A 23,851-nucleotide genomic window follows, 5' to 3' on the forward strand; every position below is an offset into this window, starting at 1 on the left:
CTGCCCCACCTGTGCTCTGCCTGCCCCATGCACAGGTCTCCAGCCCTTAGGTGGGCAGGGGAGTGTAAGGTTCAGCAATAAGATGATCTCAGCATCTGCCTTGGTTGCAGATACATAAGGGAAGTGGTGTGGGTGTCTGTGCTGTGGGCTCTTCCCTTAGCTGTCAGTTTGGGGTGTTGTGAAACTGCAGCATCTGGTTGTACACAGTAACTGTGCTCCAGAAAGTTTCCTTTCTGCTGCTACCTGGTTAGAGTTGCTGGAGTGTTTTATCTCTAGATCTTTTCAGTATCTGCTGATTTGCTGTTTGTTTGTTTTTTTTTTTTTTTGTTTTTTTTTGTTTTTTTTTTTTTTTTTTTAAGGAGCTAGCATATTTGGCGGTTGATGATTGTTTTCTTACTCCTTAAGAGAACAAAAACGTCCCTGCATTATTTAGGAAATCTTTCCCCTCCACTTTCTTTGCCTACTGATTCAAAGTCAGTGCTGCCCTCAGAGCACACCAGGTGCAATCCCTTCCTACCTTTCCTCTGGTAACATAACTGAATGTGCATGCTCCTGCTTTTTCACATGGCACAGGCAGAAACAGGTGGCACCAGTAACTTAGGAACACAGCCTCTTAAAACTGCAGGGTCTGGCATGAAATGATCAAGATCAGTAACCAATGGCTTTGATTTTTATGTCTTCTCTTTGAGATGGCTCTTGTAGCAATGCAATCAATGTTTTGCAAATGAGCTCCCTATTGTGGTCACTGGGGATTGGACCACAATAGGGCACTAGGACACTGGACTTCAGTGACCAAGGGATGAGCAGGTGATGAGGAAATGCTTACTTAGACCCTGTCAAGGAAGTTGGTGGCCTCCCATATGGACAAGTTTGTGTTTTATTCATACAGGAGTTTTGCCATAGGTGAGGATCTTCAGGTGGCAGGGAAGTGTTGCTGTTTCTTCTTGTAACAACTTTTGAGATATAAAGCAAATTTGTGGCTGCATCCAGCAGGTGGCAAGCACAGCACGCAGAATTATGGCTGGACAGAGATGCTTCTGCCAGGGGAAGCTCCTAATGCTGCTCAGCATGTAATCTCTGTCCATGAACAAAATATACAGATAAACAGCAATCTCCACCAGTCCTTTATCAGCTTAGGGAGTCCTGGGGCACTGGTCCTGTTCTGGATGGTATTGATAATGCATGGGGTTATTGCCATGTTCAATTTGAGCAAATGGGTGTCTCACATGTAAGGATGTAATCTAAATAGAAACTATTCTGTATAACAATTTAAATATATCTTTAAATGACATGGGTAAATGACGTTCAGGCTTCAAATGTTGAGATACTAGCTTACAATTAAATTAACGTTTTAATGAAGGAGCTTTGTTTTAACATACAGCTTTAGAAGTTGTGACTTGTCACAGTACCATGGGATGTATATGAGTAGACAAATTGTTCCCATTTTTGCAGCTGGAAGAACAAAGGCAAAACTGAAAAAAACTTCCCTTAGTATAAGAGAATGAAAGAATAGGAAGATTTCTAGACCTGGTTGCTGTCCCACTTTTTTCTTAAAAAGTATTAAACTACAGAATAACTGTTTTGTTGTGTTTTGATTTTGATCATCAGAAAACATGGATAATCCATCCACTCACTACTTGAGACAAAGCCACATCAGACACATGATTTTGAAGATTATAAATACACAAATTCTCAAGGGACATGTAATTTTCTACATTATATATGTAAAGTTTTGGATTTTTTCCTAAGTTTTGTAATGTCAAAAAGTACTTATGAACTCATTTATTTTTGAGAACAATAAATGGGTGTGAATCAAGCATTAATATTATCTGTAGCTCATTATTTGAGGTAAAAAGGACACATATGAGGACATAATCAGTGGAAACTTCCTACAGTGCTTATCACCTTTCCTCTTGATTTTTATTGAGAGTTTGAGCCAGACTTTAGTTCTGATTTATGCTGTATAAATCTAAATTTGTTCCATATAAATAAAAAAATGTTCTACAGGGAACAAATACCCTGGGCATAATTTTATATAAATGGAGAGAAATTCCGTAAAAGCCAAGAGAAAAGTTTGATCTCAGATCTTTTGTGATGGAACTTAAAATATTATTAGTTAAACTGATACATAAGCATTGTCACATTTTTTGCTTATCAGTATATGAGCTTACTAAATATGCAGGAATTTGAAAAACTAAGTGGATTTGATTAGTTGGTAACTTCTCTCACTGAGTGCCCTGGTTATATTTGAAAAATAGTTTGAAGTTTTCTGATAGCCTCTTTTCCAGGACTCATGTTTTCAAATACAGAATTTTACTTTTAGTCAAAAAGAGTATGGAGAGTCATAAAGAGTATGGAGTCAACTCCCTCTGCACGTAAAGTTCTTCAAAGTAAGGGTGGCTTATCATGAGGAAAGACTGAGTGAACCCCATTTCTCTGTGCCTATACACAGGTTTTTTTTTTTAACTACTATAAAAATACCCACTGGGATATAAACGTACATTTCTGAAGCAATGTTTGAAATGTATGAGTAGGAATATAAATCTAAAATATATATATATTCTATATTTAATAAATAAATCTGCATTTATTGCATATATTATTATGGAAAAAATTGCCATAAAAAAAATAGTAGCATAAATCAGAATAAGACCAATTTCAAGGACCTTAGATTTCCATTCGAGTTTAAAATTGGGCCTCTATATATAGCATATATTTGAAAATATATTATAAATATGATTATAGGAACATTTATATAATTAAAAAAAAAAAAACAACAACAAAACAAGAAACAAAGCTCCACTCCTCCCACAGAATAGTTCACATCTATGCAAATCAGGTTCTTTGTATTTCATGTTATTTATACAAACTTTTCCTTTTGAAACACCGGTGAACTTAAGTTAGGAGTTTTCCCTCCCCTTCTTTCATAGCTCCAAGCAAACAGTGGGACGCTGGCAGGATCTCTGACACGCCTGTCCAACACTTACATTGCTTTCAGTAAAGAAAAACCAAAATGAGAATGAAGCAGTCCTCTTTACAATGTAAGATGAAAGGCCACTTCTGACTCTCTACAGTATGATTTCTCTGAGGTGATCCAGTGTTGCTGCAATGAGCTGTGATGTTCAGGACCGCAGATGAATCTTGTTGTTCTTGCTGCTTCGCTCTGCTGTTCAGAAGAAGAATTATGCAAAATGCCTCAGTTGGTGTCGAAGGACCCGGCAGTCTTTTTAGTGTGCAAGCGGATATTTTCTGGTGGCCGATAGGAGAGGGAGCTCATTTTGGTTGTTAGGCTTGGATGTGTGCTGACGTTAGGTGGGATGTATTTTATTAGCTGAAGGAAGTATTTTTTAAAGTTTTTTCCAAAAAAAACATAAAAAAAAGGATTCAGACAGTTGTTGAAGTAAGCGATACAAATGGTGAAGGGCATAGCTGTATCCACGATATCAGTGATTTTGCAATCTGTTATTACATGTAACTGAATCAACACATCCAGAAAAGTGAACACTTGATGAGGAATCCAGGAAAAGAAAAAGAAAAACACAATTGCCACAATCATCTTAAAAATATCATCATTTCTAGTCTTATTTTTTTGAATTTGATACGCCTTCTTCAGAGTCTTCCAAATTAACGTGTAGCTTGTTAATATGACCAGAAAAGGAATTAAAAAGCCCAGCAAATTTTTGGACAAACCCAACCCGACCCGGAGCGTGGTGTTATTGCTTTCGTAGCGGAACCCACAGACGGTCATGTTGAGATTCTCGGCAAAGAAGATGTTGCGGTGGATGATGACGGGCAGGCTGGCCACCCCGGCCAGGACCCAGATGGCCACGCAGGTGACCCGGGCCACGAACACGGTGCGGCGGACGCGCGACTGCACCGGGTGCACGATGGCCAGGTAGCGGTCGATGCTCAGGCACGTCAGCAGGAACACGCTGGCGTACAGGTTGAAGCTTATCCCCGCTGAGGCCAGCTTGCACAAACAGTTGCCAAAAGGCCACTGGTACTCCATGGCTGTGTAGGCTGCCCAGAGGGGCAGAGTTATCAGGAAACACAAGTCGGCCAGCGCCAGGTTGAGGAGAAAGATGCTGGCTACTGTTTTTAATTTCATGTAGCAGTAAATGACGATAACCACCAGGCTGTTCCCAAAGATGCCTATGACAAAGATGATGCTGTAAACGGTTGGAACCATAATGTAGATGTAGCTGTGCCTTCCTGAAACAGGACAGTCCACGTGGATTCTTTTAACAGTTTCTTCAGTAGAGTAATTTGGAATCATCTTGAACTCTTCAGCTGTAACCTAGTTTCAGGGAGAAAATACGAAGCTCACACCTAGGAGGGGAAAAGAGGAAGAAAACAGTGTTTGTTATAGGGATTAATTTTTAACAATTACAGAATCACAGAATGTATAGGTTGGAAGAGACCTTCAAGATCACTGAGTCCAACCTAGCCCTAACACCTGAACTAAACCATGGCACCATGTGCCACATCCAGTCTTTTTTTAAACACATCCAGGGATGGTGACTCCCTCCCCAGGCAGACTATTCCAGTACTTTATCACTCTTTCCATGAAAAACTTCTTCCTTTAGTCAACGTATATTTCCCTTGACGCAGCCTCAGACTGTCTTCTCTCATTCTGTCAATTCTCAACTAAATGTCAAGTTTCTTGTCAAGTCTAACATAATGTGTCAATGTCTTCAAATTTTAAAATAAGCCATTTTCAAGTGTTTTATCAATCAATTCCTATTTTAATACAGACTTTGCAGAGTAAAACACAGGTAAGATAGGAATTGACTGGACATTTTTAGATTCTTTTTAATGTAAACAAATTTTTAAAAACCTCTTTCAACTAACAAAGTTCCAATTTAAAATAATACTGGTTAGTGAACATATGTCAAAAATAATAAGAGAGACTGAAAATAGCAGATAGCTATAAATTCAGCAGAGTCTTTAGATTATTTTCTTTCCATAAATAGGTGACATATTAAATGAGGTAAGTTATTCAGATATCTCACAAACTAAATTTAAGCACTCTGAATACTAATTAAGTATGTAAATACAAATTGCAATGAATTAAAAAAATAAGTGACTTTAGATTAGGTACTCATTTGTATCTCTGAGATTAATCACTAGATTTTTTTTTTTAATATGTTGAACTTAATTATTTGAGAAAATTTTTACATCACAGAGAAAGATGAAAACTTACAACCTGGTATTCTGTTGTACCAAAAATACCTTAAATATTCAGAGGTTACTTAGCTCCTTGTCTGGCTTGGAACTATGGTATTTAACTACTACTGAGGGAAAAAGAATCTGAAAATCCAGACAAGTCTTGAACATTAATAACTGTACAAAGAGTTTAAGGAGGGCGCAAGAGGGAACATATTACATTTTTGGTTGCTGACAAAATTTATGTATCCAAAAGTGAAGTTGTATTTCTGGATCATATTAAATGTTCAGCAAGGTATGGAATCTCCTTTAAAAGGCACCTGTTTGGTTTGCCAGTGCTTGTGTGCTCTGCAAAAATAATTTCCTTGTTAATGACTGATTACTTTAGAAAGCAGGTAATACAGTGTAAGTGACTCTGATACTCCTTACTTTCCAGAGTCTAAAAACAGATAGGCTTCCCTGAAAAAATAATGGATGTTTAAAAAAAAAAAAAAAATAGCTATTATTGCAGAGTAGTATTTATTGCTGTTTGTAGGATCCTGACAGCTATAAGCCAGACCAAATTTGTGCTGCTTAAAACGAAGATTAACTGAAATACTTTGGCTTCCAAAACAAAACAAAACAAACCAAACTCTAAACAGCAAATAAACCCTTTATAAATGTAAGACCTACCCTAAGACCCTGGGCAGTACAGATGCTTTCAGAAAGCAGAGATGCCTTTCAGCACAGGCAAACCATCTATGTTGTTACAGGTGTAGCTGCTCCTTATTTGAGAATTTCAGCACTCATCTTCCTTTTAAATGTAAAATGCCACTGAGTTTAGTGTTTGACTTGCCCTTGTTGGAAGACAAATCTTTTTACAAATGGTTGTCTTTTAATAGGGAAGTGAAGCACAGATTTGTCTCAGCAAAGCCCACACAGGAAGTCTGAAGGAGCCAGGAACTGAACATAGAATAGGGTTTGCAGGCAGCATTGTGTGAGCAAGGTCACTCTTTGGCTCTTAGTGTTTTGAAGACTTGTTATTTATCTTAGCTCATGTCGTAGCACATGTTTGCATTAATAACATGATTAATTTCTACAAAGCTAGCAGGGTAATGTCAAGATTTAGGTTCTTGATGATTCCATCAAGTTTAGAGTACCTAGTCAACTAGATACTCTAGTTGCAATGATGCAACTAATCTAAATACAACTAATAGACACTTTGTCAAGATGTGCCATGCAACACTTCCCAGTCTCTTCAATTCATTCTGTGCATTAGTCTTGTTGCTTCAGTTGGTATAGATGTTTCAAAATGACATCAGCTATTTTTGCCATGTTCAAGAAATTAAAAAGTCAAGCAATAATGCTAACACAAAGAAAGGTTCATCATTCTGATCACATGTGGCACTCTAGTACATCCTGAGCAAAACCTGGCTTTCAAACTGTGCCAAGTCTCAAATACAAGGTGTTTGGCTCTGTGGAAGGTCAGCCTATCCCTGGGACAGGGAAACCACAATAAAAAGATTTCAAGATAAATCCTTTTATCTCATCCCTTGGTTATGAAAGTAACTTTGACAGTAACTGATATGTTCTGCAACATCAAGGTCTGGTAACATTTGCCCTGATTCAGCAACAGGCTGGTGCTGCGTGGTCACTTATAGTCTTTGCTCCCTTATGTACCCACTAAAATTACAGCCCAGAACTTTGCAGCAAGACTCTGTAGAGAAGTTTCTGCTCAGGAGATCACCTGTGCAAGTTTGACTGGCAGTAATGTGCATCAGGCACAGTTAATGCTGGGCAAGACCTTTCTCAGTGACAAGATTAACCAGCCCCTGGTACAATTTGGCTCTGTGTGTACTGAGTGACAGATTCAGTGTCTAAGGCAAATGCAGCTGAGGGTGAATATTCCCTTTTGGTGGGGTTCATTCTGTGCAATGGTAGATGCCAAGGCAATTTTCCCATGGTCTCCTCACACATCCCTTCAGTGTACTGTGTTGTGCTGTTTTGCTTCCAATTTCCCTTTTACCCACATGGTGACCTGTATCATGTCAGTAGTAGCTTTAGCTGATGCTAATTAATAGCATATGTACTTTCAAGAAAGAGTAACAGTAATTTTATTACATTTTCAGAAATGTGTTAAAATAAAAAAATAATTCAGTTGGGAATAATTGTCTGGCACTCTGAGGTATTGAATTCCCTGAACATATTCTGGAGTGCGTGGGAAATAAAAAAACAGAACAATTCCCATGAAGAATCAGGAATTTTGTCAAGAAATATTATTATACTTCAATCTACCTCTGTAAGACTGTGTAATCCTGGAGTTAAAAGGTTTTGGCGTAACACTGAAGCCCATGGAATTCTGCAAATGATCTGTCTGGTATGCTATCACCTTTAAATTATACTAAGAAATTACAGCTAATAAACAAATCCATCAATATTTTCAGCAAATGACAAGGAAGCAGAAATATGTAATGTGGTTGCTTTTGGGTAAACACATATGGATTGCCATCTGGGTATCTGAAAACAGTCTGAATGTTGCTGTGAGAATGAACTTCATAGGAGCTGTATATATAAAGCACACTAAGGAAAACACTTCTAATCCCAAATGGAATTTTTAAATTTCCTAAAAACTCTAAAGTTTCAGTGCTAACCTCAGGTGGATCTGCTTCCTTGAGCAAAACTGTAACTTCAGAGAATCAGGAAAAGCTTCAAAATTGGAGAAGGTCATTTTTTTTGGAAGGCATGGGCCCATGGCTGTGCTGAGTAGTGAGAGAGGGCCACCACAGCAATGTGAATTCCTTATAGGCAGTGATTTCTTTTCCATACCACCTTCAGTTTTTCCTGTTTTTATCACTTCCCACAGTTCATCTGCTTCTCCCAGAATTATGGCTGTACACGTGCAAAGCAGATACTTCTACACAGGAAGAACTGCAGATTATTTTGAAATACTACAGAAATAGATGGCTGATACAGCCTTATGCTGCCAGAATTCAACAAAGCAGGTAAAACCACTGGTCAGTTAAATGCATCTATTGAAGCTGTGCACATTGATAATTCCATGTAAAGCATCTCAAATGGTCTGTGTTAACATAATGATAATTGGATCATTTTAAGGCTGATACACAAGAAACTTTTTCTAACAGGATTGAATTATGACTGTGAATGGTGTGGTGGCATCAATCTCAAAGAAATTATCTGGTGAGAAGCAGGCCCCTGTTCTGAGGTACTGTCCTGTTTGACCTTTTATCTTTTTTAATTACAATGATTACAATAAGTCACTGATAATGAAATGCTTCAGACTGCTCAACCAACTATTATTTACCACTTCATTCATTGCTTCTGTTGGGTGAACATGCATCCTAATTAAACTGCCTGTGGAAACAAGGAATGCTGGGCTTATGCAAGGTAAACAGCACTTTGCCTACTGAAAAATCAGATAGCAGTGGCTGTGGCTTTCTGTGAGAACTTCATCAGCTAAAAATAGGTAAGCAGATGTCACAAATCAGATTTTGAACAAAAATGTACTTAATATTTGCTTTGACAAAGACTAAATAAACTCAGGCTGACGAATCAGCCACCTTATCACTAGGTAATGTGCACTTTCCTTCTTCTGACAGTGAGTGGGTGGGTTATTTGCTTTTCTTACAAATGAGAAGATAGTTCCACGTTTAAGAGGAAACTGCATTCTATTTTTATGTAAAATTTTTGCACAGGGAGAAAAGAGAATGAAATTGTTTGGAACAATATGTTCAGTATATTAGCTATATTTATTTCTTTCTGGTGGCATAAACTTTCCATTGTCTTAAGAGTTTAATGCCCCCCTTTCCTAATTTATTCTAACTGCTGAGAAAGTAATAACACTTACATATGCTTTATTGCAAAGGCTATTGGGGCCTTTTTCTATCCAATGGAGTAACCCTTTCTATTGCCTTAGTGAACACATCTATTTCACATGCACACTTCAGCACCTTCTCTGCTTTCCTGGAGTTCCTGAGCAGTACCACTGTGAAGTTATAGATTTAACTTTCTCCTAGCTCTTATTTCTTCAGCTAGTTCTAACAGTCTGTATTTCCCACTGATGGCTTTCCTAAATATCTTTAATCCAGAGTTGATAAGATGAATTGTGAAGGGAAAGAGAAATACAAATAAGGGTGCATAATTCAAACTGTGGTGCCATTACAGTGGGCTCTTGTCATCACTGCTGGCACCTTACACAGATGTCAGCATCTGACTGTAGTAAATGACAATAAATCAAAATAATCCTGAAAAGGTACTGTGATAGGTAGTACAGCACCAGAAACTGTACATCAGCTCATGAACACCAAGAACACAAAGCAAACCTCAGCAGACCTGTGTTAGCAGCTGTCAAGCTGGCTGTGCCTCTGCAATTTTGGATCAGGAGATGGTCTGATATCAGAACAAACAGAACTTGAAGGACCTTGTACTGGCCTTTGCACTTTCTTTTAACAACTGAGGCAACTGCCAGACTGTTGAAATTGCTGTTAATATTGTGATGTTTGTTTTATTTACTTAAAAATATGCATCTTTTTAATGCTCTAACCTATATGTGGATTTTTTGTGCCTTCCCCTTGCAAGAGCTCAAGCTGGTCTGCTTCACTTGTGCTGGCTCTATATAGCTGGAAAATAAACTGCCTGTGATCCTTTCAGGATCTGGTTCCCTACAAAAATCAAAACCCAAACTGGTTATTACTTTTTTTTTGTGCTAGCAGAACAGTTCCTGTTACTTTGCAAATGTGAACTGTTTATGTACTCTGACCTTCTCTGTAAGAACTTCTCTGTATTTATTTCCTCTGTCACACTTCAAAAGAGTCTGTCCTTCTGCAGGATGGCTTTATAGCTTATTCTGAGAAGAATTAACATCTATCTTCTGTTTGTTCTCATGGACTACTCTCATTAATTTTCTCTTCACTTCCCAAGTATCTTTCAACTACTCAGTTTCAGTCACAAAATTTATGTGAAAAAGGACAGTTGAAGGGGCTTTCTCCTCTGGGAAAAATCAATGCTTGTGGAATTTCTGAAGAGTGGAACTGGGGGTGTGTATGATTTTGAATGATTATGGGGGAGGAAAATGCAAAAGAAAGTAATACAGTTAAGCAGAGTGACATTTAAATTGCTTTGAAGTTTAACTCATATAGATTTTGACCACTAGAGGTCTGTATTTCCTATTTTAAAATAAGAGAATTGCTGTTTTATACTCAAGTGCTATCACTTTTCAAAATATCCCCTTTGTTCAAGATTATTTAAGATGAAAACATAAAGCAAAATATGTATCATTGTACCAGTACTTATTTAAATTTAACGCACCAGAGGTAACTATTTTCACTTTATTTTAGCACTGACCAGCTTCTATCTAATTTCCTGTATTCTGGCACGCTCCTGGTTTTGCTAACCTTCAGTCCAGTTCTTGCACTTTTAAGACTATGAATAAGATTGTGATTTTAATTTTTCAAAGACATATGCAGCCTAAACTCTCTGTGACCCAAATTAAGAAGAATATTTTAAAGAAACTTCACTTTAGCAATGCAGATGGAAAAATAGTGACACCTACTCATTCAACTAAGATAATTTTAGATCTAACTAGGCATGTTATTAATCATAAAGCTCTTTTCCAAATATCAGCCAATTTTGAAGGAAGTTATTTTTACTGTTGAAAATGACACTTCAGAACTACTGGGGTTTTTTTTTTAAAGCAACTCAAGGGACTTTTAGAAATTGAAAGGTAAGACAAGCCTACACAGTGGTATCCAAATGGTGTGTATATCTTATGATTTTTAAGCAATTTATTAATTTGAAAACAGAAGCATATTTAACACTTTTTACACCAGCACCAACCCCCACTTTTACCAATATACTTGGATTTGTCATTACCTCTTTGGACAGTGTCAGTGCATGATGCTGTTCTGTTTCAAATTACGTGTTTACCTGCATAGTTCCCTAAAGCTGGTAAGGGCAAACAGCTTTTAACTGAGATGGAGCAGAAGGGTTGTTGGTGTCACAATGAAATTTATTTTATTGAAAATAGTAGATGAGCAAATGAACCAAAAAAATGCCATAAACTATACTGTCCTGTGCCAAATTAGTTGGGCCAATCAGTATCTTGTCCTGTATTTATGTCCAATGGGTCATACAGTGTCAGTGTATCTCTGTGCATTTAAAGGATGTTTGGGTACAAGCATACAATGTTTATATCTCTAAGCTGCTAAAAATAGGAGCATTAAGAAAGAGAATAGAAGTGATATATAGAGATGGAAAACCAGCAAGCAGCTGGCTAGATTTAAAATAAAGAATAAAGAAATCTAATCTATTATTTGCACGCTTACACTTTGTGTTAGAAATTGATGTGGCAAAAATTGACTCAAGTGAAAGGTCATTTCTAAACACTGATTTATGGGGTGGTGGAGTGATGAACACAATCTTTCAAGTAAATTTTTTGGACATTAAATGATAATAAACTACTCCGTAAGATGGGAAAGTTTTTCTGCTCTTTTTAGCAGTCTACAGTGGAATGATGTCACCGTTATAATGAAAGCAGCTGCAGTGGCAGGGAAGGTTTGGACTGTTGTTTGCATATACTCTCACTGTGCCTAAGAGTCCAGAAACACTGGAAATATCTCTTCCTACTACTTAGCTCTTTGGACAAAGTTAACTGTCAAGCCCCAACTTGTGTATGTGGCTTTTTGTTTGGTTTTCCCCCCCATAACCTGGGAAGCCCTGATGTACATACTTCTGTAAAATTTTAATTGTCGAAATTAATGCCAAGAAAGGATTGCTCAACTTCACTAGAGTTTCTCAATCTCATAAGAGCTTAGTGATTCAGTGAATACTATCATAGCAAAGATTATGAGGATTTTTTTGTACAAAATTTGTTGACTGACAGATCAACAGGGCACTCATTAGAGCTAGCCAAAAGTTTATCAGTTGAGAATAAGTCTAATTCTTTAAGTTTATAGGTTTCATTTTTAGGATTCTCTAGATTTAAGTTTCAAAGTAAATACTGATTTCCCCTTATACACACATAATCTTGTTTTCTCTGCTGTTAAGGGTAAGGAAAACATTCTTGGGTTCAATCCATGTAGAACTGGACTCCAAAACACTGAAAGATTAACCACTGTCAAGATGCAGTGTGTTTAATCTCTTGTGGAGCATCAGTGAAGTGGTGGCTTTAGACACTGCTGCCTCTGGCTTGACAGTGTATGCCAGATATTTTAGACTTTTCTACCTAATTTTATGGTCTCTTTTTTCCCATTTAACCATCAGAACAATCTCTGTTTTGTTTCTTTGACTGAGGCTGCATGAATGTGTTGCAAATTCTCTGGTGTTTAATATGTCTTAGGTATCATATAACCTTAAGGATATGAATATAAAATTATCCCCAGAGCAGTAACTTAAAACTGAAGAGATAATTAAAGAAACAAAGTAAAATACATTTCTAGATTAATAGTTCTATTTCAGTACTTCTGAAACGGTACATCACAATGCTACATTTCAGAAAAGATGATGTTTGAAAGGAGATTCACATGGTGTCCTGTCACTTTGGTTGGTCTGTCTTGACAGAAATGAATATCGTCTTTTCCTTATCTAGGTTATTAAACCTATAGCCAAATTAGTTTTTAAATATGAAAATTATTTGTTATAGCAGGAAGTAGTCACTGCTTTTGTTTATAACACAAGGTAAAGAATAGTCACTTTCTGTAGAAGAGGCTGAAGACACTTGGGCATATTAAGACTTTGAAATGAGTGCATTAACAACCATCATCAATCCAGCATGGGTTTTTGTACCTCTGCTCCGGCCATTAGCTTTACCAAAAAGGAAGATTGGTGCCCTTCTGGGAGATAAAAATGATGAAGAACCAGCAGGCTAATCTAATGTCTGCTTCTCAGGATCATGTCATCTCCTCATACTGCTATACAATGTCATTTACTGCACGTTAGATGAACGTAAATGAAGGACAAAATAAAGGTATTTCAGAGCAATGTAGAACTAGAATTTCTAGGGTTTTCAGCACTGACATGAAAAGTTTTTTTTTGAATAGCAGCACAATATAATATTTTAGTATGAATACACATTTTACTGCAGGTTTATAACTTCAAATTTGATGCTGGGTTATGAAGTATCTTCAGGGTATTTGGAAGTATCTGAAAGAATCAATAATTAACCAGAATTAAGCCATCAATCCCAGAAGGAATAAAAATGAGATTGGTTTGAGCTGTGAAAGGTTACATGCTGCATGGTTACTTTCTCTGAGTGATAGTAAACGAATGAATTAACACGTTTCCTTTATTGCAGTTGGAATTGCCTATATAAAATATAGTGTGCCCCATGTGACTGTTTTTAATAAAAGACAGAAATCGAATTCAGGTTTGTTAAGTACAAGTGAAATAATTTGATGAATTTTAACTTTCTTTTCTGATAGCTTAGCTCCATGGAATAAGAAGATGTTGTTTGTTTTTTAGTTTTTTTGCTTGTTTGATTGTTTTGTTTTAAATTACATTGCACGGCACAACCTACACAAATGCAGCTTCTGCATACCTAACACCACACCTGAAATTTCTCCGTTGTTTCCATATGTAATGCACAATAAGAATCTATTGTGAACCCCTCCAATCTGAGAAGGAAGGGAATTTACCTTAATTCTGGCCTTGATCCAGATTTATATTTCAGTCTTATATTAAAAATGCTGTGGAAGGCAAGAAAGAAAAAAATATACTGAAATAAAAAGCACTGCTGTGAGGTCAGTCTGGGTCTGCAGTTAGAGCCTGTCGGTGGAACCTGCAGTCACAGTCTAGGTGGCTAAAAGCCTGCAGTCACAGTCTGCGCACTAATCCCTGCAGTCACAGTCTAGCCAGGTAAAAGCCTGCAGTCAGAGTCTGCACACTGATACCTGCAGTCAGAATTTAGCAGGAAATCACCAGCAGTCAGAGGCTGCAAGGGAAACCTACAGTAGGAGCTGCTGCAGCCAGTCAGTGAATAGTTGAAGTCAGGATGGCTGAGCTGTAAAGAGGAATAAACCAAGACCTTTTTCATGCTGTGACAAACCAGAAATCTGTGTCTTGGCTCATTTCTACCCTCTAACAAGAGAGCTAAGGCAGAATCAGATCATATATAAATCACAATTTGCTCACTGTGTGGTCCATACACCTATGAATCTGTCCTAAGTTACACAGTCCTCTTCACCAAAGATTGAATGTTCTTTCCTCAATATGCAAAAAAATAGCAGTAACAACTGTTCTATTATATTACCATGATTTCGAGCAAGTAGACCTCAATAAGGGGTTATAGTACCTTTTATGTGCTGTTTTGAGTATCACTGGTCTCTGATCACTCCTATTCTTGCTGGAAGGAATGTTAGCTGGAACGTATCCAACACAAAAGTGTTTTTAAGCTTCACTCTCCAGATCTTAGTCTTAGTCAGTGGTTGCACTTGTCCAGTAGAAGGGAGCCATCACATGGAAAGTGGACTTTTGGAGGCAAAAAGGCTACTTCCATAAACTGCTAGAATTGCAAGACAGAGCTTACTTACCAGCCTCTAAGTAAAAACAGGTGAGATTTATGTAAGCTGCAACTATTAGTGTCTGTTTATAATTCAGCAGAAAAAGGTACTAAAGGTGCATCTAAATTAAAAATGATAACTTAATAAAATGGCTATTGCATGAGTGACATGCCCACAGCAATATGCAATCACTGGCAGAACCTTTTCTGTTGCTGGCAGAGATTACAACTGAAAATGGAATGGAAAGGTCAAAACTTCAACTATTTCCTCAAGAACCAAATCCCCTACTTGTGAGAGAAAACTATTTTACTCAATCTTTGCTCTTTTTCTGTGTTACAGCTTTACTGTGAAAGACACAACTCAATCAGTGCTGCTACTAGTATAAATGCACCAAAAATAATGTTCAATTAGGTTTCTGTTGTGCCCTCTAGGCAAGGATGTTTCTAGGAAGAAGGGTAGGGGACACAGCTAATAATTTTGTAGACAAAGCTGGGGGGTGATAGCACTTTGTGGAATTTCCACTTAGTCCAGATAGAAGCTTCCTTGTGTTTTTCAGTAGTTTATTCAGGGACCACAGTACCATTTGCCCCTCTCCCAGAGTAGCATAACTCTTCTGCTGAGCCAGAAGACACAGAGGCAAAAATGAACATTATGCTTGCATTTTATTTACAATCCTGAACAACTTTCCTTAGTTAAAGGTGAGATACTAATGCAATCAGCAACAAACTCTGAAAAAATAACTTTACTTCTACTTTTCTGGTACAAGGAACTGTTTCTGTACCTTCCTGTAAAACACTAAGACTGGTGCCATGAGAGAGCTTACATAGATTTACTTCAAATTGTAAAGCAAGTCAGTAACATTTTGACATGCATGGCAACATTCTGATGTGTGTTGAAGCCTTACCTGGTATGTTAATCGTCAAAAAACCATTCTCCTGCCATTGAGCTAAATCACCAGGCTGGGGTCACGATGCACCTATGAGCTTTACAGGCTCAATATGCACTCCCTTCTGCAGGATGGGCTTTTTTATTTTTACATCCCAACCCCCCTGCTTCCCCCCCAAATATAGAAGGCTGATGTAAATTAATGAGCAACTTTAGAAATGCATTGTGCAGAGCAATTACCTTCATCTGCAATGATGGCTAATCAGAAAGCTGGAGAGAAAAGAAACACTGAAAATTCTCTGCTTCCACTCCAGGAATGGAGAGATCTCCTTCATACAGAGGTGTTCCACTTTCTAATCTAATGGAAATTAGATGAGTTGACTGAGAGTAGCTCATGTTGCATATTGTTACCTAAAAAGAATTTCCTTCTCTAAAGCCCTCTAATGAATCTCATTCCTGTTACAGTTCACCAACGTGGTTAAAGTTAATAACAGAATCTTTTGCTTTGAGTAATGAAGACAAGAACTGAAATATAAACGTGTGCAGATGCAGCACATGAACACAGACAAACCAGTATCACTAAGTGCTTGCCATGGTAACTAAACCTGCTAATCTGAAAGCTTTACCACTACATTTCCAGTGTCATGGCTAGTGATTTCCATGTAACTTCCCACCAGTCAGTGTTACAGCTCTGAGGAAAGCAAACCTTGCATTGAACACCTTTTTTCTTTTGACTTCATGCTGAAAAATAGTGTTTGTCTTACTGAAGAAGTAAAGGCAATATTTTGTGGATTTCTGGGCAAAGAAATGGACGATAGATTTCAACACCTTGGTTTAGAGGAAGCTTTGTCTTGTAATTCAGCAATCTGTAATAGGATTTGGCTCACAGTGTCTGACTGAGACACTTGATTACTTTTCTTATTATATAATTAATTTAGACATCCTTACAGTGGAAAAATATCACACCACGGCAATACCCCTCAGAAAAGACTTTTCTTCCCTAAATGAGAATGTTAGGAACAGCCTGGAGGGAAAAGTTAAAAGATTAAAAGCAAAAGATCAGCATGGAGGCTTCTTAATGAATCGCTCATTAGGGTCAGAAAAGGGGAACGAAAGGCAGAAAGGAAAGAAAACAGTATGAGTAACTGGCAAAGTACAAGAGTTTATTCAGAGAAAAAAATCTTTTAAAATGGTAATGTAGCTAAGCCCAAGAGAAGTTAGTATCATTGTAACTGTTGGTAGGTATAACACTGAAAGCATAGAAGCCCAATTGTGCTTTCAGTTGTACAAAACTCCTGTTAAGGACAGATCATTATGAGGACTAGAAGAAAATTTGAGAATATATGAGTCAATTGAACTTGAGAGTTTCTAAAGGGTTAATGAAAGAGAAGGAAAGGTCAAACATAGACACCTTAATCCATGTCAGTGTGAAAGGCATTATCACCCATGGAAAAACAAGTTACTATGATCCTTAGTGCTTTGTCTGGAAGGCGGCACACTAAATAGAATGATCCCAAAATAGATGTTCTGCCAAATTTGTACAGCTTGTTTCCTGTTTTTTCCCCCAAAGTAAAATTTCTTGCTCTATTTTGAAAATAAAATTAATTGGTGAACTCTCTTTGCTGTCCTGAGATGTTCCTTGTGGGTACTGAGGACCAGCCAGAGGTAGCAAAACAAAGGCAGCTGTTACAGCTGGAGTGAGCTAATCCATGATACTGTGAATCAGTGCATCCTCAAGCAGGTGCAGCCCCAGTTCTCAAGCAAACAAAAGTGCATAGAAGCCCAGAAGGGATAGTGCTGTGCCTTCCCAGAGATGCTAAATGGGCTTCACTTTTTTAGGAAAATTACCATGCAATTCTTTGGGTGTGTGGCTATCCTTTACTGACATGGCTTTTTTTTTTTTTTTTTTTTTTTTTGATAGTATGTTCAAGAACATGTATTTGAAGGTAAAATGATTTTGAACCCTTTTTCTTTGAAGTGCTTTTTCAGAAGACCATGTGAAAAGAAATATTTTTACCTGATTTGAGAAAAACTGTAATTGTCTAATCACAGCAAGCTGCAACAAAACCAAGAGGAAAACAATAAAGACGGCTCAACTAGAGTTCCGATTTGACAACACATGTTGATTCTTGCCCCATGCCTTCCGTTTCTGACTGTTGTACATCAAGTAGAGAGCCTGAGGATGGAGAAAACCAACCCTGAGCAACTCCAGTGGTAGCGAACTTACCCCTTGACAAGAGAAGAAACTAAAACTGCATAAACATTTAGGCTTGGACAACAAGAATGAGTGAAGAAAGGAGAAAATATGAAAATCAATAGGAGTTTATAAAGAAAAAGATAAAAAGGCAATATACATCCTATAAGTGTAGACTGGGAAGGGCATGAATGGTTTCTCAATAAACAAGCTCAGGATGCATCTTTGTACATCATGTGCTGCCTGCTTTGAGGAAAGGCTCTGGCCAGGCTGTGCTGATGTTAAAGCAGAGTTAAATGGAGGCCAGCTGCCAACAGCACATTTTTTAAAGAAGTCAACTTGTGCATTTTTCTCCTTGCGTAAGCCCCCCATCATGAAAGTACAGCTGTTCAGTGGTTTTCTGGAATGTTTTACTTATTTGCATGTGTCCCTCTCAGCTAGAAATGCTGAGGCACAGCACTCCTCTTTAATGTCTCCTCTCTGTTTTCTGAAAACTGAGTGGATTCAGGAATCCACTGAACTTTAATTTCTATTTCTGTTCCTATACTTCCTGTACTGATTATTAGATTCTAACTAGCCAATGATCTATCAGTAACTCACAAAGCTGAATGACCTAGAAGTAAAGAAAGGAATAGGTGAATTAGCTGAAATTAGGAGTTTAGTTAAATCATTCTTTGTTGCGGCTGTAATCCTAATTATAGCTTTCACCTCAAGCAATGAAATACTGTCTAAATATTGACCTTGCCCAAATTCAGTACTAGTTTCTTTAGATATTGCCAGTTACCTTTTGCTGTAGCCTGCTTTTTGTCTTGTCTTCAATCATGCCACTCACTGCTGCATTGCCAATCTGATCTCACTTTCCTGCTGTGAGGCCGTCTTCGGTTATTACTCGTTTTCTGTGCCTACAAGAGAAATGCTGCTCAGCTACAATAAAAGGAGATAAACACCACAAATAGTAACCAAGCATTCCAGCTAGCCTTGTTATATAGTGAATACTTGGACAGTTTTGCTATCAAACAAAACACAAATGGAATAAAAATTGTAAAAGACACTGACCAAAGGCCAAAATCTGTAGTTCTTTCACATGATGGTGCAGCAGAGAAAACTAACAGCATGTCATTTGGAACACAATATTTTCCTATCCTTTGTTGCAATTCACTTGAAAGCTCAGAGTAATTTTAGTATAATCCATCATTTATCTGAAGATAAGACCAAAAATTATTAGACCAGCAATTTTATTTCATATGGGTTTTGTGTCAAACAATCACAGCTGTTAGGACTTACAGTCAAGATAACCTCTCTTCATTTGTTACAGCTGAGGTAAAAAAAATGTTAAGTATGAGTACCATAACTCCCCTTGTTTGTCAAATTTGTTAAATTTCCAAAAATGTTCCAAAGTGACAAAGATTCTTCTAGGGTACATTTGGCAATTTTAGGGGTTTTTTGTTTTCTTTTGTTGGAAAAGGATACATTTTAGAAAATGGTACAGAACATGGAATGAGTGCTCTCAGTAGAATGACTATCTATTTGTGAAAGTGATCTTAAGAGACAAATTTGTTGATGGAAAGGGAATGGAAAGAAATACTGTCATTAGCAAAAGATTACTGCCTTGCTCTTCACTGCAAGGGTGTCTGGGATCAGAAGGAAGAGACAGAAAATGATACTGTTATTAGAACTTTCTTACATCCTCAATTGCACTGAAATAGTTCTCCTGGAGCCTTTCTGTTCTTCAGACTGCAGAGTTTCAGATTCATGAATGAGCTCTATGCATCTTGAAACTCAAAGCATACATTAGGTTGCCACCTACTCAGACTCTCCAATGTATTTGAACTCACCTTGTGCTTACATGTAAAAGATTTAACTTTTATTCAAAGTTAATTCCATGTAGGTAGGTGAGGCTCAATGGTCAGCAATAGCAACCCATTTATTCCTGTTGGTGTTGTGGAAACCAACCCTACAATAGTGAAAAGAATGATGTAATTTTTCCCTCTCTATTCAAAAGTGATCCACATTTTTTATTGTTTTCAGCATTCCATGAGATTTCTAAAAATGTTTCTTTGTTACATTCTGCTGTTTTACCTTCCCAAATCTGATCCAAAAATGCAGAGGCTGACTTCTTTAAAACACCATAGTTATCTTTAGGACTAACTGTCCAAAAAAGTGAACTGCCATCCAGGAATAATGAAAATTTCCCAATTAATTTTTGAGAGGAACACGTGCTAAAACACAACATCTGTGTCACAGCATTTCTGATGGAACTGTTGTACAGCTGAGAGCAGGAGGAACAAACAGCAGCAGTAAACTAGATAAGGCTTGAAAACTGAGCCAAGATTACCCAAAGGCTAGAGATTTAGCTAAACATGCAATAGAGGCTACAAGACAAGCAGGCTGCTGTGGGCTGTAGTGGCCAGGCTATACCTTTACCAATCCTCCCAGCTGTGAGCTCCCAATCTCACTATACTCTGAAAACATTCTAAATTTATGCTTCTCCTTCTGGAGAGAGATGATGGCTGCTGTGCTGCCAGCATTACTACTTGAAATAGGGGAAGGGAATACTTTGCTTTGCTATCCACCACTCTTCTTGACTTGGCCATTCGTTTTTGGTTTTTTTCATGTATCCAATATAAAGCCCAAGCAGATCTATTTGTAGATTAATCTGGATAACTCATCTCCCCAGCTCAGCTTTAGATACAACATATCCAAATTCAATTTTAGTTGATCTCTCCTCTCATTGAGGTAGTCTCCTAGAAGATAACCATTAAATTCAGTTAAAAAAAATGCACAAGATTAACCATGTAATGTAAGTCAGATGTAGTATTTGATTAAAATAATGCATAAATATCCATGTTCTGTATCCACGTCAAGACCAATATGCCTTTTATGAAGTCACCAAAGTAGAATAGGATAGAATAGGTGCAGAGAACTTGCCAACCACTCAAACAATTGCATGCTTCTTAGAGTGTGATTAAGACCCCCAGAATTTGGGCAGCAATAGCCACAGGTAAGCTTCTGAATACTACTGGTGACACTAATAACTTCTGGCACACAAGAAGTTCCAGAGAAAGGAGAGGTAGTGAGCAATTCGGAGTAATTTGTGACTGCTTAAAATGGTTTAAACTAATACTATGCCTTTGCATAAACAAGATTTTATCTAGGACAGTGTAATGAGAGTTTGTAATTTTTGTAATTTTAAATGACCATGTTAATTACTGTGCTGAACAATAAGCAGTGCCAGAGAAAAGAACTACCTAAATATGCTCCTCTAACAAACATGGAGGATAAAATTACCACAGAGGAGAAAACTTAGGAGTAGAAAAATGCAGTCAGTGCCCATTATACAAAATATATTTTTTTTAAAATGAGCGTTAACTCTGATGCTTATTTCCTGTGTCAATTGCCCACACTTTTCTAGAAAGTGTAAATAAATCACCATGTTTACATTGTGCATGTGCGTCTGCTTTTATAGTATGACAATGAGTGAAATTAAATATATTTCCCAATATTTAATACAATTAAACATAACATTATTCAGGAAGCACAAATACCAACATTCATCTTCCTGTTCCAAGAGGGCTGTAAAAAGCAGGTTGTTGAGTTGTGATATTTGAAAGTTAAAGGCAGCACTCTCCTCACTTCTGCAGTGCTGTGGGTACTGACACTTCAGGCTGGTATTTGCTGCCTTTTAAACCACTAACTTTGAGCTGCAGTTTGGACATCCTGTCCAGCCCAAGAAGATATTGTTTCAAAGCAGAAAGGCAAGACAGCTTACACCATAGGAAACGAGCACACTTCTGCTTTCCCCCAATGCAAAATTTCTCTCTGTTTCCATCTATTACTATGACAAAAGTAAGGGGAGAATGAAACCAGCTATATTCAAATTTAATGATAAATGTGACTTCTCTTAATTGTACAGAGCCACTTTGCTTTCTCAGTTCAACAACATAATAGTTTATGCAATAGGAAGCATGCAATAATCACAACTGATTTTTCTCTGCTATGTAGTTCAAGTTGTAGAGAGGAAAAGTGTGCAGAAATACCATGTTCCTGCTGCAAAGGCATATATTTTAAGCTCTTAATACATGAGCAAAAGCTGAATTTGTAGGTACTTAATATTTTTGAAAGATGTAATTTAAAAGATTATGGTGGCAACAAGCAAAATAGACTGCCATAGTCAAGACTATGAAACATTTGTCTGACACTAAAACAGATCTAAAAAAGCCTTTCTACATCATCATTGTAATTACCTGCTTCAGGGCATACTTAATCCTCCTATTCAGGCAAAAATCTAATCATGTTAGTGCTGTGGGTTTATGCAAGTGACAAGAGAAGAGGCTTCACTATACAAAAAAAAAAATCCCTCTTTCTACCCTCATCCTGTGATTTTACTGAGCCAATTACTACCTTGTCCCATGCTATGCAGCACAACACAATCCAAATGAGTGCTGCTACTTTTGGAAGTGATGGAAATTTACAGTGGACTGTAGCATGCTTTGGGCAGAATCCTGCTGTCCCTTGTTGCCATATATTTCATTAATTCTGGGGGTTTTGCAGAGGTATAGAAATAGGTGTAACTGAATATTGCAATTTTACTGCTTGTACACATCATGACCCGACTTAGTTACTGATATACCAGTTGACTTAGAAGAATAAGGCTTGTACTTTTAAGTAACCAGTAACATTAAGTGCATCATTAACATTGATGCATGGAGAGGGGAAGAACAATAAATATATTACAGAACTTCATCTGAACTTGTTGAAGAACTCTAGTCCAGTGAGAGTTCAAGAGAAGTTTAGAAACTGGCTGGGAAAAAAAAAAAAAAAAAAAGGCAGGGAAGCATTTTAACTTTACTAACTAAGATTAATCTCTGGTTGTAGATCACTCCAATTCTTGCTCTGTAGAAAAAGCATAGATCTGGTTATGGAGAGTGTATGCTGCAAAATCCTGAATAAACCAATCCTTGCTGCTAACTGGTGGAAGTTGCATTGCCTGCCAGACTGAGAAACTGAACTGTCTGCACAACTCCCAGAAATCATAGGCATCACTTTTGGTGTTTAATTAATTTCTATCAGGAGCTTAGCACAGTGATAAAAATTTAATTGCCCAGTTGGTCCTGAGCAGAGGTGACATCCTGCATCTTGCAGGATGTTGGGATGAGCCTCGATGGTGCCGTGGAGTCACTGCCCCGAGTGTTGTGTCTCCTGCCTAAGGGAACACTCCTTGCTGTCTCTTCAAACTGTTGACGAGACTCGAGAACTCAAACGCGGCAGGGCTGGCAGTCTGGGGGGCACTCAGTCCTCTCCAAAATAATTACATGGAGCGGGTCTCGCAGGGCAAGCCAGAGCAGGGGGGATTAAGTGGCTGCGCTTCGTCCAGGACTGAGCCTTCCTGTGGCAGCTCCGTCTAAGCCAAGTGTCAATTCCGTGTGAGGCTGTGCGGCGCCCGCAAACGCTCCGGCTGCCCCCGGCCGAAGGTGCCCGGCCGGGACGCGCTTACCTGGCTCCGGCGGGGGCGGCCGAGCCCCGGCGGCGCCCGGAGCGCTGGACTGGGCTGGACTGGGCTGAGCTGAGCCGGGCTGATCCGAGCCGGGCTGAGCTCCGGCGCGCTCCTCTCCGGCCGCGCCGCTCCTCCCGCTCGGAGCGCGGCCCCTCCGTTTATAGCGAGGGGCGTTGCGGCACAGCCCAGCCCGGCCGCTGCCTCTCCCCACCCATCTCCCGGACCGACCCCGCTGACCCGGCTCCCTCCCCTTTCCCTCCTTCCCCGCCCGCCGAGGCTGCGGAGCCGGCCGGGAGCGCCGGGGCCCCGCGGGTGCCGGGGGGACGGGAGCGGGCGCGGGGCAGGGCCGGGGTCGCTGCCGGGAGGGCGGACGGGCGGCGGCACAGAGCGGGATGCGGTCATGGGGCGAGGGACGCGCATCAGGAGCCCCTGCCCTGCCTGTGCCTCCAGCCATCAGGGGAAGAGAGGGCGAGTGATGTACGAACATTCCCAGTTTCTCTAAGACTACCCCGGGCCGCCCGTGAGCACAACTGGAATATTCTGGTCATCACTAATGAAGTTAAATGTATACTTGATATAATAAATCTGCCAAACTTTATTCCCTGAGAGTGGAGGGGAGCA

The 23,851-nt window shown here is 38.7% G+C and overlaps 1 protein-coding gene across 1 annotated transcript; it reads right to left on the reverse strand.

Annotated features, from left to right (window-relative positions):
- Window positions 1-303: 303 nt before the first annotated feature.
- Window positions 304-23,300, reverse strand: AGTR1 (angiotensin II receptor type 1). Its single transcript, XM_083868304.1, has 3 exons — window positions 23,231-23,300; window positions 18,521-18,638; window positions 304-4,329 (listed from the first exon to the last, which is right to left on the reverse strand). Exon 3 carries the CDS (start codon window positions 4,274-4,276, stop codon window positions 3,197-3,199), a length of 1,080 nt encoding a protein of 359 aa, XP_083724430.1. The 5' UTR covers window positions 4,277-4,329; window positions 18,521-18,638; window positions 23,231-23,300; the 3' UTR covers window positions 304-3,196.
- Window positions 23,301-23,851: the final 551 nt, after the last annotated feature.

The sequence above is a fragment of the Zosterops lateralis genome (assembly GCF_965231275.1).
Source record: "Zosterops lateralis genome assembly, chromosome: 10".
Taxonomy (NCBI): Eukaryota; Metazoa; Chordata; class Aves; order Passeriformes; family Zosteropidae; genus Zosterops; species Zosterops lateralis.